Below are 16,469 nucleotides of genomic sequence, written 5' to 3' on the forward strand. Positions count from 1 at the left end.
GCATTGTATTTGTTACAAATCATTCCTTTGGTTCTAGACCTCAGCTTAATCTGGTAATGAATATTGTGGCTGTTGAACAAGTTGAGGAGACTAAATTAGTTGGCATTATCTTAGATTGTAAAGTGTCATGGTCAAAACATAAATATTTAATGGTTGTAAAGATGGGGAGAGGTCTATCCGTAATAAAGAGATGCTCTGCTTTTTTGACACCACACTCCAAAAAGCAAGTTCTGCAGGCTCTAGTTTTGTCTAATCTTGATTATTGTCCAGTCGTGTGGTCCAGTGCTTCAAGGAAAGACCTAGTTAAGCTGCAACTGGCACAGAAGAGAGAGGCACGTTTTTCTCTTCATTGTAATCAGAGGGCTGATATAAATACTATGCATGCCAGTCTCTCTTAGCTAAGAGTTGAGGAGAGACTGACTGCATCACTTCTTTTTATAAGAAACATTAATGTGTTGGAAATCCCAAATTGTTTGCATAGTCAACTTACACACAGCTCTGACACACACACTTACCCCACCAGACATGCCACTAGGGGTCTTTTCACAGTCCCCAAATCCAGAACAAAATCAAGAAAGCGTACAGTATTATATAGAGCCCTTATTGCATAGAACTTCCTTCATATTACTCATATTGCTAAAATAAACAGCAAACCTGGTTTAAAAAAACAGATAAAGCAACACCTCATGGCACAATGCCTCTCCCCTATTTGACCTAGATAGTTTGTGCGTATGCATTGATATGTAGGCTACAGTACATGTGCCTTTAAATATTTTTTATGTAGTTCTGTCCTTGAGCTGTCTATTGATGTTCTGTATTATGTCATGTTTCATGTTTTGTGTAGACCCCAGAAAGAGTAGCTGCTGCTTTTGCAATATCTAATGGGCATCCTAATAAAATACCAAATACCAAATTCCATCCAACCAAGTTACTCCATACAGCAGGGGTGTCTAACTCATTTTGCCACATTCAGTCTTCAACAAGGTCCAGAGGGCCTCACTGAAAATGTGTATTATATTTCCTTGCCGTCCAAATGTGTTGTATTTACAAATCCTCTATCTCTCTGCATACACACACCTCGTCTGGAAGCTTTACACCGTGTCTGTGTCTGTGTCTGGGAACTAATTCTCTCCAAGCACTAAGGTCAAAGGTTTTCTAAACAGCCATGTTTTCCAGAGGAGAGGAAAGGAGAGGCTATTGCTGTTGGGTAAACCTAGTCAAATTGGCCTTTAATAACAGAGTTTACAGCGCGGTAGGGAGGTAACCTCATAAATAGTCTCTAGGGAACTCTCACCTCAGGACAAACCTTCATCATTAGCCCAGGGGGGCAGACTGTTGCTGGATCCAAATGATGCGAAATATGTCACGTCATTTGGGGGTTACTGTAAGACATGTGCTACATGCCATCTTTTGTAATTGATCATTCAACATAGATTTCATAATGTAGTCACCAAGGTAGGATTTCCAAAGAATGCTCGTCATTAGGTAGAAACGCAGGTCTTCCTATTCCTCTGTCATAGCTCTGACTGTTATCCTGAAGTCCTAGTCGTTTTGACCCATTTTCAATTTACAGACAGGGAAGTGTGATATTGGTGCAGGTTCTTTGACACTTGAATAGACATGGGATGTGAGAGGTCTGACTTTAAAGTCATTTTCTCTCCGTTTTTAGCCTTCAGCTGCAAGGTATGTTCAGACCCTGTCATGGATCGCTGGCTTTATTGTCTAACCCTCCAGGGGTGAGTTTAGAAAGGAGGGGAATTAGGTAAATGAATGTGTGTTATTTTTACCTGTTTGAATATACCCTCCTCATCTCTCCCTCTGAACGTTACAGTAAATTAACTCTAGTTCCACACTTTAAGGAACTGACTGAAGTTATACAGCCACTGGAATTACATATTTTGCTACCTTTTTTTGGTACCATGCCCTGCTCACTCCCTTCCTCCAACCCTCCCTCCCTTCCTCACTCCCTCCCTCCCTCCAACCCTCCCTTCCTCCCTCCACAGTCCAGGTTGACATCACAGTAACTACCCAGAAAGACTTATATTCCAAATATATTCATCTTAAAAATAAAATGTATCCTGTGAATGTAACGTGTTTTCTTACTAACTTTGTCCTTCTGCCTCCCCCAGCTCCAGAGTGCTACCCGGGAGGATACCGCATGTTGAGAAACCCGTATCGCAGCGTGGACTTTGACTCCAGTGACCTGCAGAACACCGCCATACAGGACCTGATCTGTGATCACTCCCTCTCCCCAGGATGGTACCGCTTCAGCATTAACAACAAGCCTGCAGAGATGCCCACCAGCTGTGTGGAAGTAAGCTACAGCTGTTAAACCATGCCGTATTGACCCTAGTGTGTAAAGCAGTTCCACAAGGCTCCATTTTAGGGCCTGTTTTATTTACCATTTGCATAAATGATACAGGCAAAACTATGATTAACTTTTCACAGTGCAAGGGATTTTCATGAATTACGTTGTCCACTACAGGAGATACTGTACTTAATCAAGTGGTTTTCATGATGGAACATGTTGTGCATCCAATATTTAAACTGTGGTGTATTATGAGAATTATAAGGATTATTCTTTATAAACATCCAAACTGTAGTTACCAATGCAAGGCATGAATTACATGGTTCATTTCCATGTAAATGAGTCCATACAACTGATCTCATTCAATACAGCTGTGTTTGGTTTTTGCTTTTTGCTTTTTGCGTTTGCTTTTTGTTGACAGTGAAAAGTTGAGTGTAAACTGCATAATGAGTAGCTACAGAACAGGTGGAAGCTTTTTCACAAAGCGTCTCAAAGTAGGAATGCTGATCTAGGATCAGGTCCCCCCTCATATCCATTACAATTTAAAAGGCAAAACTGATCCTCGATCAGCACTTACTCTGAGATGCTTTGTAAATACGGGTCATTGTCTTCTCTCCAGATGAACAGATGTGGCACCCAGGCGCCTGTGTGGCTGTCTCTCACTGATAGCTCGTTGCCCCGCCCAGGGGAGGTCCGCCAGCTCTCGGCCTGTGCCACCTGGCAGTTCTTCCACGGGAGCACCAAGGACTGCTGCCTCTTCCGCATCCCCATCTCAGTACGCAACTGTGGGGAGTTTCTCCTGTACTACCTGCAGCCCACCCAGGGGTGTATGGGATATTGTGCCAAAGGTGAATTAGAATTACAGAATCACTGTCAGTTTGGTGTGATGGGATGTATGGGTGACTGCTTCGCTGGAATTTGGAATTTGTTATTAGCCTTAAGATATGTCTGTTGATCTATTTGTTCACTCTGGTCTAAAGCCTTTAAGTACATAGTGGAATTGAGGAAATAAAAAAAATCAACTGTATTTTTTTTGTTTTTAGTCATATCAGAATTTGGACCTAAATTATGCCCCACGGGTGAGGTGGAAGTCAATGGGCAATGCAAAGGTAAACAACCACAACAAGCTCAAAGAAATGTTATTCACATTTATTGTGATTCTTTATTTAATCATGTCTGGTTGGTCCTTGATATCAGCTTCTTGTTCATCCCTCGTCTTTCCCTTGCTCAGCAAGTCTCCCTGCATTATCCTACAAGCCTGTGATCATCCCAGAGCTGGTGGGCAGCAGTGTCCACCTGCGATGCACCTTCAGTGGGGTGAAGACCTCGGGACTCCCCTTGGGCTATCTGGTGGTCTGGGCCCGACACCTGGCATCCAATATGAAGGTGGAGATCAGGAAAGATTTTATCATGGAGACCTTCTCATTGGTGGAGATGGACGGAGTCCACTTCAGACTGGGGGAGACGGTAATAATGCTTACCAGACGTGTGTATGTGGATGTGTGTGTGTACGTGCATGTGTGTGTGTGAGCTTACGTGCGTGCGTTTGTGGGATGGGGGATTGGGGGTTTACCATTTTTGGTGGCTTAACCAATGGATGGATCCTGTTGACCTCTTGACCTTTCTGACTGGGGTTCAACATGTAGAAAAAAAGAATAGAAGAAGGTATGTCAGATTGTCAGGGAAGAGAAAGGAGGTCAGGAAGGGTAGAGGAATACATCAGACTCAGTTTAGGGTTGGTCTTTCTTACTTTTAATTGCTGCGAGGACTCTTTCACATGATTCCCATCAAATGCTTTCTTTGTAACTGGTATGTGGCATTGAGGCTCTTCTTCTAACACAGATATTAGATATCTTCAACCTGTCCCTGTCACAGGCTGTAGTCCCCACTTGCTTCAAGGAGACCACCATAGTCCCAGTGCCCAAGAAAACCAAGACTATTGCCCTGTCACACTCACCCCTGTAATCGTAAAGTGCTTCGAAAGGCTGGTCATGGCCCACGTCAAGGCCAGCATGCCAGGCACACTGCACCCACTCCAATTATCCTACCGCTCCAATAGATCCACGGAAGATGCCATTTCTATCGCTATTCACATGGCCCTAAGGCATCTGGACTAGAGGAACACCTAAAGTATGTGAGAATGCTGTTCAGTGACTACAGCATTCACCACTATTCTTCCCTCCAAGTTCGTCACCAAGCTCAGAGCCCTTGGTCTGGACACTACCCTCTGCAACTGGATCCTGGACTTCCTGAAGTCCTCACAGGCTGTGAGGATTGGCAACAACATCACCACTGTTGTCAAGAGGGTGCAACAACGCCTCTACTTCCCAAGGCGGCTTAAGAAATGTGGCCCGTGCAGGAGTGTTGTGACACACAGGAGGAAGACAATGAATAGGACCACCACAAGCACACACCTTTGCCTCACACTAGTGCCAACTCCAAAGGGTTCAGACTCCTGACCTCCAACTGTTATCCTGCACACACATCACAACTGCTGCTACCAGACTGTTATTTACTATTGCTAATACTGCACAATTTAAACAGTTGCCCCCAAATCCACCCCTCCCCAATACACGTGTAAATATTGGACTATAAATTGTGCCTTCCTGTATTATACTTATGCTTAAATGTTTATTCTATTCTACTCAGCCATTTACTTTATGTTCGTATTCTTATATTGTCTTATTTCTTATTGTTGTTGCATTGTCGAGAAGGAACCTGCAAGTAAGCATTTCATTGGACGGTGTATACCATGTGTATCCTGTATACGACTAATACAACTTGAAAGTTCAGATAGCAATTACTGTATTAGCGCTTTGTCTGCTAAATTACCATATATCCCTGCCATTTGAAGCCATGTGTGGATGGATACTGCGTGCGATACTAGTTGTGTGTATCCATGACAAGCTGTGCAGTACAAGGCAGGCCTGGCCTCACTCATCAGGCTCTGTTCCACACATGCTGATGTCACAGCTGGGCTAGATCAGGGGTGACTACTTTACTGGGGATTGAGTTAAACACACAACGGCTCCAGCCCTAGCACATTGCTCATGTAGCCTACACGCCATATGACTCAGTGAAATGTTTGGATGAATTACACATACAAGCCAACACAAATTATTAGAACGACCATTTTTATGACCCTAAGCCTTATGCTTTTTTGAAGGGAAAATATTGAAAATGCTGTTTCATTTGTGTTATAGATAGCTTTGTCACTGACTTGCCAGGTGAACACTTGATAGTAGCTACTTGTGTCATTATTAACGTCGGATTATTTTACAGTTCTCCTGCAGTGTTTCCACGTTCCTGGGTAACTCCAGCCGGACACAATCTCTGGCTAAAGAGAGTGAGAGCTTCTACGCTGGAATTAAGGTAAACCATCATGACTGATGCAATTTACTAAAACCCTCATCGTTCTGAATGTGTTTGAAGCTGGGATGGTTGTTGGTTGACCTCTAAGTTGTGTATAATCCATTGTTGAGCATTAAACTCCTCCTGAACTGCATCGCGTGCTGTAAATTAAATGAACATTGAGCCCAGTCTGTCCAGGAACCCAAGTCTGTACTCTCTCTCTCTCTCCCTCTCTCCCTCTCTCCCTCTCTCCCTCTCTCTATCTCTCTCTCTCTCTCTCCCTCTCTCTCTCTCTCTCTCTCTCTCTCTCTCTCTCTCTCTCTCTCTCTCTCTCTCTCTCTCTGCAGTTTGTTCCAGATGTGCTGCACATTGCGGAGGATGGTAAAGAGCATGCTGTAACCATCCACAGTACACTGCCTATCCCCTGTTACGGGACAGAGCACGGCCGACCATGTGGAGTCACTCTCACTCTGAGTGTCCGTGACTCAGGTGAGAATTAGAATAGCCTAATTTCCATAACCATGCCATTTCTGTGTTTGTTTTTATTTATTTATTTTATTTAACCTTTATTTAACTAGGAAAGTCAGTTAAGAACAAGTTCTTATTTACAATGACATGTGATTACTTCCTGTTTGTTTACACCCATCCAATCCTTTCTCAGATCTAGAGGCTAGTGGTTGATTTCATATTCAGGCTATCTGTCTTGCAGCTCAGTGGGGGTATTTACTAACCAGAGACTGTTATGTGTCCTATTGCCCTCCCAGACAGCCTGGATCCCAGCGTGGAGGCCCCCAACATGGCCCTGTCTACCTGCCAGGTGGAGCTGCAGCCTACTGCAGCCTGCAGCCGGAGCCAGGGGTGTGCCTGGGCCAGCCTCACCCTCACCGCCGTCACAGACTTCACCCGCGACGGCAACCGCCCCAGCCTACTCAGCGCCACGCCACGCTCTGACGCACCGCGCCTCTGGAGGGGATACAGCCCCACACCCCTCAAGGTCCGACCGGGAGACCCATAGAAATATAATTAGAGCACATTACAACACTACAATGGAATTAGAACTTTGGAATATTCGAATTCACTTTTCTTCGCAAACCCCGCCTCCGGATGGGCTATAGCCCCACCCCACTCAAGGTCAGAGAGAGAGAGAGATAATGTAGCTGTAAGCCTCAGAACAGCTGCTTATAACACTAACAGAACTGCAGTAAATGTCTGCATGACATAGCACCACAGTGTTTACATGGTTAAAGAGAAGACTGTTATGAACCAACGACAAATCACTCACACTGCTTTTCTACGTGGGCTTCCACTCTTTCCTTTAAACTAAGTCTGAACATTACTCATGTAGCAAAACCGTTGTGTCCTCCTGAACCTCCCGACTTCCCCTTTGTTGTGTCATCACCCAGTCATGCAGACAGGCTAGCCACATCTGTGTTTTGTGTTTAAGCCAGTGAGATATGAAAGCATTTCGGCCTGTTTTTCAGACACACACACACACACACACACACACACACACACACACACACACACACACACACACACACACACACACACACACACACACACACACACACACACACACACACACACACACACACACACACACACACACATGAAAGCCCTGTGCTTTTGCCGACACTTTAATCAGCAGGACCAGAGTGGGTCACGCTAAGCTTTGTTCCTCATACCTCTACAGGTCACAGTTCAAGATGTTCCCACTGCAAGCTGCTACTCTCTGACTGATCCACACATCATCACATTGGATGGCAGGTAGGTAACTGGGGCATGGTGGTTAGCATGCTGTGTCCTCTGTTGCTCAGTTGGTAGAGAATGTTGCTTGTTAGATTCCCAGGACCACCCATATGTAAATCACTTTGGATTTACGATTTATGTCACTTTGGATAATAGCATCTGCTAAATGGCATATATTATTATTATATATTAGTGTGTTACATATAGACTTGGAGACGAGTACCGACTTCCGATGTCACATTCCCATTCTTTTCCCCAACAATAGACTTTCTTGTACATTGAAATACAGTGTGTTTCAAAAATTGTTCTCATTTACTATGCATTTTCCCCCACATCACTTGTTTTGGCCGATTTTAATGATCAAGAAGAGCTATTTAAATCACCACTCCACCTCCTGCTAACTGATTAAGTTCTTTACTGTAATTATTATTATTTACTATCCTCTCACAGGTCACTACATGAGAGTTTGGTCAAAGCTGGTACTTGAAAACATTGCAAAAAACACCCACTAATCAGAGATAAATATGTTAAAAATGTTTTTCAGACCGAACAGGTCCGAAGGGGACCAGTCCATAACCTTCTAAATAGATAGAACATTTTAAATTCTAATTATTTTTTAAATAATTGCTTCACCTTCATCGTACTTATGCAATCTCTAGATCCCATAATCAAATACCCTTTTTGCTTGATTAGATTGAAAAGTGTTTTTTATACGATAATTATTTGAAACTAGGTCTGGTCTCACCATTTATTTGAACTTGCCAGTAAAATAACTTTAAATGAACTTATTTGATGCGCATGTTCAATTCTAACAAATTGTCACAAACATTTTCACAAGCAAGATGCACAATACATAAATGTTGTTTTGGTATTTTAAGTAAGAACATCACAGCTATGATATCAGTCCAAATTATCATCACTGTTTTAAGACATGTTTCTCCCCATCAGACGCTATGAGAACCAGCAGACGGGTACCTTCATCCTCTACAAGAGCCTCCACCGCGCGTTCGAGGTCCAGGCTCGTCAGTGGGACTGTGGCAGCCGCCATTACGCTGTGTCCTGTAACTGTGGAGTGGCGGCCAGGGAGGGAAACGAGGTTGATTGATTCAATTGTTATTTTTATTTTACCTTTATTTTACCAAGTTTGTCTCATTGAGATTAAACATCTATTTTACAAGAGAGACCTGGCCAAAACAGCAGCACAAAAAGTTTAATAAAAAAGACACATTTACAACATAAAACACAAAGCACTACAGTTTCACACGTCAATTTACACATTGATCAGGCAAGATGCTTTGAGGAAATCACTTATTGATTGAATGAATGATTCATAGATTAATTTCATTTATTTGAAAATTAACCCTAAAAGTGCTAACAGAGGTCAAATGGTGGAATGAAACGTAATCACTCTTTTGTATACTAGTGGTGCGTGGCTTAGCTGTAAATGTCTCAATAGTAAACTTTGTAACAAAAGCACCAAATTTGGCACAGAGGTAGATGTATGTACCCTGAAAAGATATAGATATTCTCATTCTCATCGGCGGGGCTGCAGTGGAGCAGGTTGAGAGCTTCAAGTTCCTTGGTGTCCACAACAACAACAAACTAACATGGTCTAAGCACACCAAGACAGTCGTGAAGAGGGCACAACAAAACCTATTCCCCCTCAGGAGACTGAAAAGATTTGGCATGGGTCCTCAGATCCTCAAAAGGTTCTACAGCTGCACCATCGAGAGCATCCTGACTGGTTGCATCACTGCCTGGTATGGCAACTGCTCAGCCTCCGACCGCAAGGCACTACAGAGGGTAGAGCAAACGGCCCAGTGCATCACTGGGGCCAAGCTTCCTGCCATCCAGGACCTCTATACTAGGTGGTGTCAGAGGAAGGCCCTAAAAATTGTCAAAGACTCCAGCCACCCTAGTCATAGACTGTTCTCTCTGCTACCACATGGCGAGCAGTACCGGAGCGCCAAGTCTAGGTCCAAAAGGCTTCTTAACAGCTTCTACCCCCAAGCCATAAGAATCCTGAACATCTAGTCAAATGGCTACCCAGACTATTTGCATTGCCCCTCCCCCATCTCCTTTCCACACCACTGCCAATCTCTGTTGTCATCTATGCATAGTCACTTTAATTAACTCTACCTACTGTACATGTACATACTACCTCAACTAACCGGTGCCCCCGCACATTGACTCTGTACCGGCAGCCCCCTGTATATACTGTTATTTTTTACTGCTGCTCTTTAATTACGTCTTACTTTTATCTCTTATTCTTATCTGTATTTTTTGAAACTGCGCTGTTCGTTAGGGGCTCGTAAGTAAGCATTTCACTGTTGTATTCGGCGCATGTGACTAATAGTACATTTTTGATTTGATTTGCTATGGAGCCATCCCAGATTTGGACCCTGGGAGGGCGTGGCAGCCAGTATAAATAAAACATAAATGAGCTTTCATTCAATATCTCGATACCAATTTGAGAGTCTCATTTTTGATATGCAAATTGAACTGAGTTGATAGCCCATAGCATTCCAGAGTTAGAGCTAAAAGTCTTATGGGCACCGGCGCCCATATCGCTTATATCACCTATTTTGGTGGCTCAATCGCCAATTTGTCAGCCTCTGAGTACCACAGAAACACTTTGAATGAATAACAGACAAATGTGCATAACAAGTGGCTATGGATAAAATGTATCAAAGTATCTCTTAAAACATGAAAAACATGAAAAACATATATTTTGAAATATCACATTTTGACTGTAAATGTATGACTTTTTTTATATATGCTTATTTTGGGGAATTTAAACTGTTTACTTGTGTTTCAAAGGTTAATAAAAACAAAAAGTGGTACTTTCTGACAGACGCCAAGTTGGCGTAAAAAAAATGACCACAATTGGCACTTTTAAGCAAAAAATATGTTGCCGCTTTTATGGTTAAAGAAATGCATATACAGTGGGGAGAACAAGTATTTGATACACTGCCGATTTTGCAGGTTTTCCTACTTACAAAGCATGTAGAGGTCTGTAATTCTTATCATAGGTACACTTCAACTGTGAGAGACGGAATCTAAAACAAAAATCCAGAAAATCACATTGTATAATTTTTAAGTAATTAATTTGCATTTTATTGCATGACATAAGTATTTGATACATCAGAAAAGCAGAACTTAATATTTGGTACAGAAACCTTTGTTTGCAATTACAGAGATCATACGTTTCCTGTAGTTCTTGACCAGGTTTGCACACACTGCAGCAGGAGTGGCCCACTCCTCCATACAGACCTTCTCCAGATCCTTCAGGTTTCGTGGCTGTCGCTGGGCAATATGGACTTTCAGCTCCCTCCAAAGGTTTTCTATTGGGTTCAGGTCTGGAGACTGGCTAGGCCACTCCAGGACCTTGAGATGCTTCTTACGGAGCCACTCCTTAGTTGCCCTGGCTGTGTGTTTCGGGTCGTTGTCATGCTGGAAGACCCAGCCACGACCCATCTTCAATGCTCTTACTGAGGGAAGGAGGTTGTTGGCCAAGATCTCGCGATACATGGCCCCATCCATCCTCCCCTCAATACGGTGCAGTCGTCCTGTCCCCTTTGCAGAAAAGCATCCCAAAGAATGATGTTTCCACCTCCATGCTTCACGGTTGGGATGGTGTTCTTGGGGTTGTACTCATCCTTCTTCTTCCTCCAAACACGGCGAGTGGAGTTTACACCAAAAAGCTCTATTTTTGTCTCATCAGACCACATGACCTTCCCCCCTTCCTCCTCTGGATCATCCAGATGGTCATTGACAAACTTCAGACGGGCCTGGACATGCGCTGGCTTGAGCAGGGGGACCTTGCGTGCGCTGCAGGATTTTAATCCATGACGGCGTAGTGTGTTACTAATGGTTTTCTTTGAGACTGTGGTCCCAGCTCTCTTCAGGTCATTGACCAGGTCCTGCCGTGTAGTTCTGGGCTGATCCCTCACTTTCCTCGTGATCATTGATGCCCCACGAGGTGAGATCTTGCATGGAGCCCCAGACCGAGGGTGATTGTCCGTCATCTTGAACTTCTTCCATTTTCTAATAATTGCGCCAACAGTTGTTGCCTTCTCACCAAGCTGCTTGCCTATTGTCCTGTAGCCCATCCCAGCCTTGTGCAGGTCTACAATTTTACCCCTGATGTCCTTACACAGCTCTCTGGTCTTGGCCATTGTGGAGGTGTCTTTTATACAGGTAACGAGTTCAAACAGGGGTAGTTAATACAGGTAATGAGTGGAGAACAGGAGGGCTTCTTAAAGAAAAACTAACAGGTCTGTGAGAGCCGGAATTCTTACTGGTTGGTAGGTGATCAAATACTTATGTCATGCAATAAAATGCAAATGAATTACTTAAAAATCATACAATGTGATTTTCTGGATTTTTGTTTTAGATTCCGTCTCTCACAGTTGAAGTGTACCTATGATAAAAAAATTACAGACCTCTACATGCTTTGTAAGTAGGAAAACCTGCAAAATCAGCAGTGTATCAAATATTTGTTCTCCCCACTGTATATATATATATATATACAGCTTCTAAATACAGTAGAAAACTATAAGGATAATACAATACAGTCAATTACTTATTTTATTTTGTGGTCCTTAAGGTGGTCATGCTGGACATGTGTAACGGTCAGCTTCAGGAGACCAGGCCCCAGCTCTCTCTGAAGAACCTGGGAGGATATAACAGTGGGTCCAGAGGGACCAGCAGCTCCAGTCAGTATCGGATCAAGATCCATGAATCTCACCAGGGAAAGAAAATTACAGTAGGTATTGGTTCATTTAAAGTGATTACTTTTACCAAGTAGGTTTACCCATTCAATTGTTGGGAGCATATATCACTTGTGCGACTTTCTTTCTTTTTGTACAGTTTTTTCTCAGGTAGTCAGCACCTCTACAAGCATTTTTGTGTATGCGTCAGCTATTTACTAAAGTCATTAACGCCACTTTTATGGGCTGTTTCCTCCCTCACTGTCTAGACAGGTTCGGGGATGTGTGAGTTTGTGAGCCCACTGAGCCCAATATTGAATGAAACGACTTTTACAAGTCATGGAAAAACACATTTCTGCTCGGGGCAATCTGCAACACTGTACGATTGATGTAATGTAATGTCCAACACTAGTTCTCCAGATAGAAAGATCTGGAGTTTGATGTTGTCGTTTGGATGAGTCCCGCTATGTACTACACTGATCCACACAAGAAAACAATGCTTGAACTCTTTCTATAATATGCAGTTTGCATTAAGATCTGTTAGAATTGGCGTCCGGGTGTAATAAAGGTTAACTTTTACTTTTATAATATACAATAATATATGCCATTTAGCAGATGTTTTTATCCCTTCTTATGCCTTTTGTAGTTGATCTTTCCGTCTGGGGCCTTTGTGAGGGCGGACATCAGTGATTGGGGGATGAGCCTGTCAATCAGAGCTCCCAGTGTGGACTACAGCAGTACCACGGGACTCTGTGGGACGTTCGACCGGAACGGTCACAACGACTTCCATGGACCTGATGGCACCACCTATGGGAGCACTGAACAAGAACGCTTTGTGGAGGAATGGAGGTAACTATTAATGATTCTATATAGATCTGAGAGGGGTCCCCTGAGCTTGTAACTGTTCAGTGTACATTCCCCCCCACCCCTTTCCTTTTGGTCATTTAGTTTGTTTTGTTGTTCCGTAACAACCTTGGGTTACCTTTTCTATTTTAGCTGGCATGAGAAAAGAAAGCCTTGTTCAAATCCTGTGTTATCCCCAAGGCTTACTCTAATTCAGAGTCTGATGAGATAGCTCGTTGTCTGATCCGTATCCCTCTGTTTCTTCTTTGTGTCAGGCTAGCCGCGGGGGAGAGCTTATTTGACACCATGCCCCCTGTAATGGAGGTGGAGGAACTACGCCCTTTCTGTCGGTGTCAGGAGGGCTACAGCATGTCTCTGCATTTCACCACGGGCCACACCGGCGATAGCCACTATAACTTTAACCCCTCGTCGCCCCAGCACCAGGCCCAGTGCCAGTCTCACGACAACGTGGATTACACCTCTGTCTTCCCCTGGGTGGACACTACCTCTGAGTACATTAGGAGCTCTGAGCCAGAACAAAGTGACCACCAGGGAGTGTCCATCCTGAACGGGCCAGCTCTGCCTATAGAGATACACAAACAGCCGAGTTCCCAGATGGTGGACTACGGTGGTTTTGGGGACCACGGTGATAAGAGTGAGAGAGAGATTGACAGGGAGCTCAGGAGAGACTTCCTGGTTGCCGTAGATGACAACAGGCCCAAGACAAAGAGACAGGTGCTCATCCTTTGAATCTTTTCTTCTATTTCTGTTTTTCTTGTTGTATAGTGTCCTTGAGTTTATTTGAATGGCCCTTTATTGTTATTATTGTCATTATTGCTATTATTACTATTGTCATTATTAGGCGCTGTACGAGTTCCAGCCCATCTTCACCTCTCAGTCCCTGAGCCAAGCGGACCTGGAGAGCTTAGCCTATTTCTTCCCTGAGGACCACCACCTGTCTGCAGAGCGACCAGTGGCCCAGCCTGTGTGGCCCACCCCGAGTGGGCTTACCTCGGTCAAGGCCCTGGAGGTGTGCCAGCTAGCCCTGGGGAACTCCACGGTGGGGACAGTGTGTAGAGGGCTGCTGGGCCGGAGGCTGGATGAGGCAGTGGACCTGTGCATCCTGGACCTGCAGCTCAAGGTATTTCTGTTTGTGTCTGAAATGACGCTCTATTCCTTATATAGTTCACTACTTTTGACCAGAGCCCACAGGGCTAGGAAATATGGTGTCATTTCGGACACTACCGTTGTTGATTTTGTAACTTGTTAGTATAGGTCTTGTCTGTGTCCCTTTTGTTAAGCCAATTGTACAGTATGCTCATGGATTTCAGTTTCCATTGACTGCAATGTGAGTGCAGTTAACCTTGAACTTCCTGAACTTGATGTTGTAGGATGACCTGGCCTGGGAGGAGGCTCTGGTGCACTACCTGGAGAACGAGTGTGAGAGGAGGCTATTGGAGAACCGGACCCAGAGGGTTCTGGAGCTGGGGGAGTCCAGGGCTGGGATGGATGGGGTTGAGGGGATCATTGGGACGGTACTCACCGCACTGCGCTGCCCCAACTTCTGCAATGGGAACGGCCAGTGCACTGAGTGGGGTTGTCAATGCTATCCTGGCCACAGCTTCTACGACTGCAGTCTGGCTATCAGTGAGTATTCACTTGCAAACTGCTCAGAGATTGGGCATAATTTTACGTCAAAACATCTTATCTTAAAATTGGATTTCATCAGCGTATTGGTCATGTTGTTGTTAAGTCTGCAACATTAGACTACTGCACTCTCAAGTTATTTTTAATATTGGATACAGTGAGTAATCCTAATCCACATCCACAAAGGAGTGCTGATTTAGGATCAGGTCCCTATGGTCCATATAATTATAATCTAAAAGACAAAACTGACCCTAGATCAGTACTCCTATTCTGGTAGGAACATAGACCCTGCTTAAGAGATGGGAGATAGTAGGATGCTGTTTATCACCAGGTAGAGGTCCGGGCATCCATCCGTGACCTCTCTCTGTGTGTTGTGTGATTTATAGCAGCTGATCTGGGATCAGGGTCCTAGGGGAATATGGCAGGGCGCGCCAATAAATCCAGCTAATAGCTCGACTGATCACAGGCGAGCATCAAGTCTGCCCATGGGCCAGAGCACAGATCATGGAGGGGACATTGAAGGGGAATTGTCTCCTCTTTTGTGTTGATTGTTTGTTGTTATGCTGTGGGGATAGCGTCTTACCTTATCCAAGCAAATGCCACCGACTTCAAGAGTTGAATATCACTTATGACATTGTTTTCTGTAGAAAGTAGAATCAAACTAGAATGAAAGGAGGCAGACGTACTAGTACTGTACTTTATGCAGACAGAGTCAAAGTGACTCTTTCCAAATGTCAAACTCATTCTGGCAGGTATTATGGAACAGTGTGCTGCTTCATGACAATGTACTTGAACATGACCTCCCAATTCTATGACTTTGTGTCTGGCTGGTGATGTATTTATTGCAACCGTCTCTGGGATTTGACTAACTGTGTTGTAGTCAAGGACAACGTGCCATTTTTGTCACATCGTACGTAATGTATACATGAGGGCCCTTGGATTGGTGAATCTTCCATTTTGGTTTGTCAGCGAGTGGGCTTGTATTGCACTAGACTTGCATATTGAGTCTTTCTATTTGGAGCTTCCTCACTTAAACCTATTCCACTCCGTCGTTCCTCAACTCTGATGATCTATCTCTCTTCTCCTCTCCCCTCTCATCCCTTTCTCCTCTATCCTCAGGTCAGCCCGTGGAGCTGACAGACCTGGAGAACAGTGGTCTGTGTGACATCAGAGCGTTCGACTGTCGCAGCGTCCGGGTCTTCGGCCTCGGCTTCATCGACTCTCCCAACCTGGGCTGCCACCTCACACGACTGATGGTGAGAGAAAGAACTCAGACGATCGTCACGGTCATACTAGGACATACCCCAAAGTGTTGCTGTAGTAAACAGAGTGGGGAACACAGAAAAAGCAGACAGGATGCTGAAATCTCTCCAAACCAGTATTTTTTTAATTGAAAGAGTTCAGCAAAACTATGGTGCTCTAGATTCCCTTTTCCTATCATAGGAGGGGGGCTCATTGCAGTAGGCCTTATAATCATCCCTCAGACAGACTGGTAAACTGCTAGTTTACAACAGGACTCCAATGTCAGCTATGTAAATAGGCAGAAGGTGGTGGGAGAATGGGTCTGTCTAACCAACCCAGTATCACAGATTATTGTGAAATAGACATAAATTGCTTATTGGACTGTATATTTTTTTGGTGTGCAGTTTACGATCACAGATAAAGACAGTAGGTTGCTTGAGACAGAAATGGTAGGAGGGAGGTTGGTCAGGGAGGATGGGTTGGCATAAAACGTGAACGTCTTGCAACCCAAAGGTTGTGTGTTCAAATCTGATCACAGATAACTTTGCCATTTTCGCTAATTAGCTACTTTGCAACTACTTTGCATGTTAGCTAACCCTTCCCCTAACCTTAACCCT

The 16,469-nt window shown here is 44.1% G+C and overlaps 1 protein-coding gene across 1 annotated transcript in view; it reads left to right on the forward strand.

The window, feature by feature from the left end:
• The first annotated feature begins 1,620 nt into the window (after positions 1-1,620).
• si:ch211-246m6.5 (von Willebrand factor D and EGF domain-containing protein) overlaps positions 1,621-16,469 on the forward strand; it is a 54,619-nt gene continuing 39,770 nt past the window's right edge. The window contains exons 1-15 of the mRNA XM_038997287.1: positions 1,621-1,627; positions 2,130-2,314; positions 2,928-3,156; positions 3,540-3,775; positions 5,591-5,680; positions 6,007-6,148; positions 6,424-6,653; positions 7,353-7,426; positions 8,357-8,504; positions 12,018-12,176; positions 12,767-12,969; positions 13,239-13,698; positions 13,826-14,104; positions 14,355-14,610; positions 15,730-15,866. Of these exons, the coding sequence (XP_038853215.1) occupies positions 1,621-1,627; positions 2,130-2,314; positions 2,928-3,156; positions 3,540-3,775; positions 5,591-5,680; positions 6,007-6,148; positions 6,424-6,653; positions 7,353-7,426; positions 8,357-8,504; positions 12,018-12,176; positions 12,767-12,969; positions 13,239-13,698; positions 13,826-14,104; positions 14,355-14,610; positions 15,730-15,866 (2,835 nt within the window). The remainder of the gene's footprint in view (positions 1,628-2,129; positions 2,315-2,927; positions 3,157-3,539; positions 3,776-5,590; positions 5,681-6,006; positions 6,149-6,423; positions 6,654-7,352; positions 7,427-8,356; positions 8,505-12,017; positions 12,177-12,766; positions 12,970-13,238; positions 13,699-13,825; positions 14,105-14,354; positions 14,611-15,729; positions 15,867-16,469) is intronic.

The sequence above is a fragment of the Salvelinus namaycush genome, chromosome 7 (assembly GCF_016432855.1).
Source record: "Salvelinus namaycush isolate Seneca chromosome 7, SaNama_1.0, whole genome shotgun sequence".
Lineage (NCBI taxonomy): Eukaryota > Metazoa > Chordata > Actinopteri > Salmoniformes > Salmonidae > Salvelinus > Salvelinus namaycush.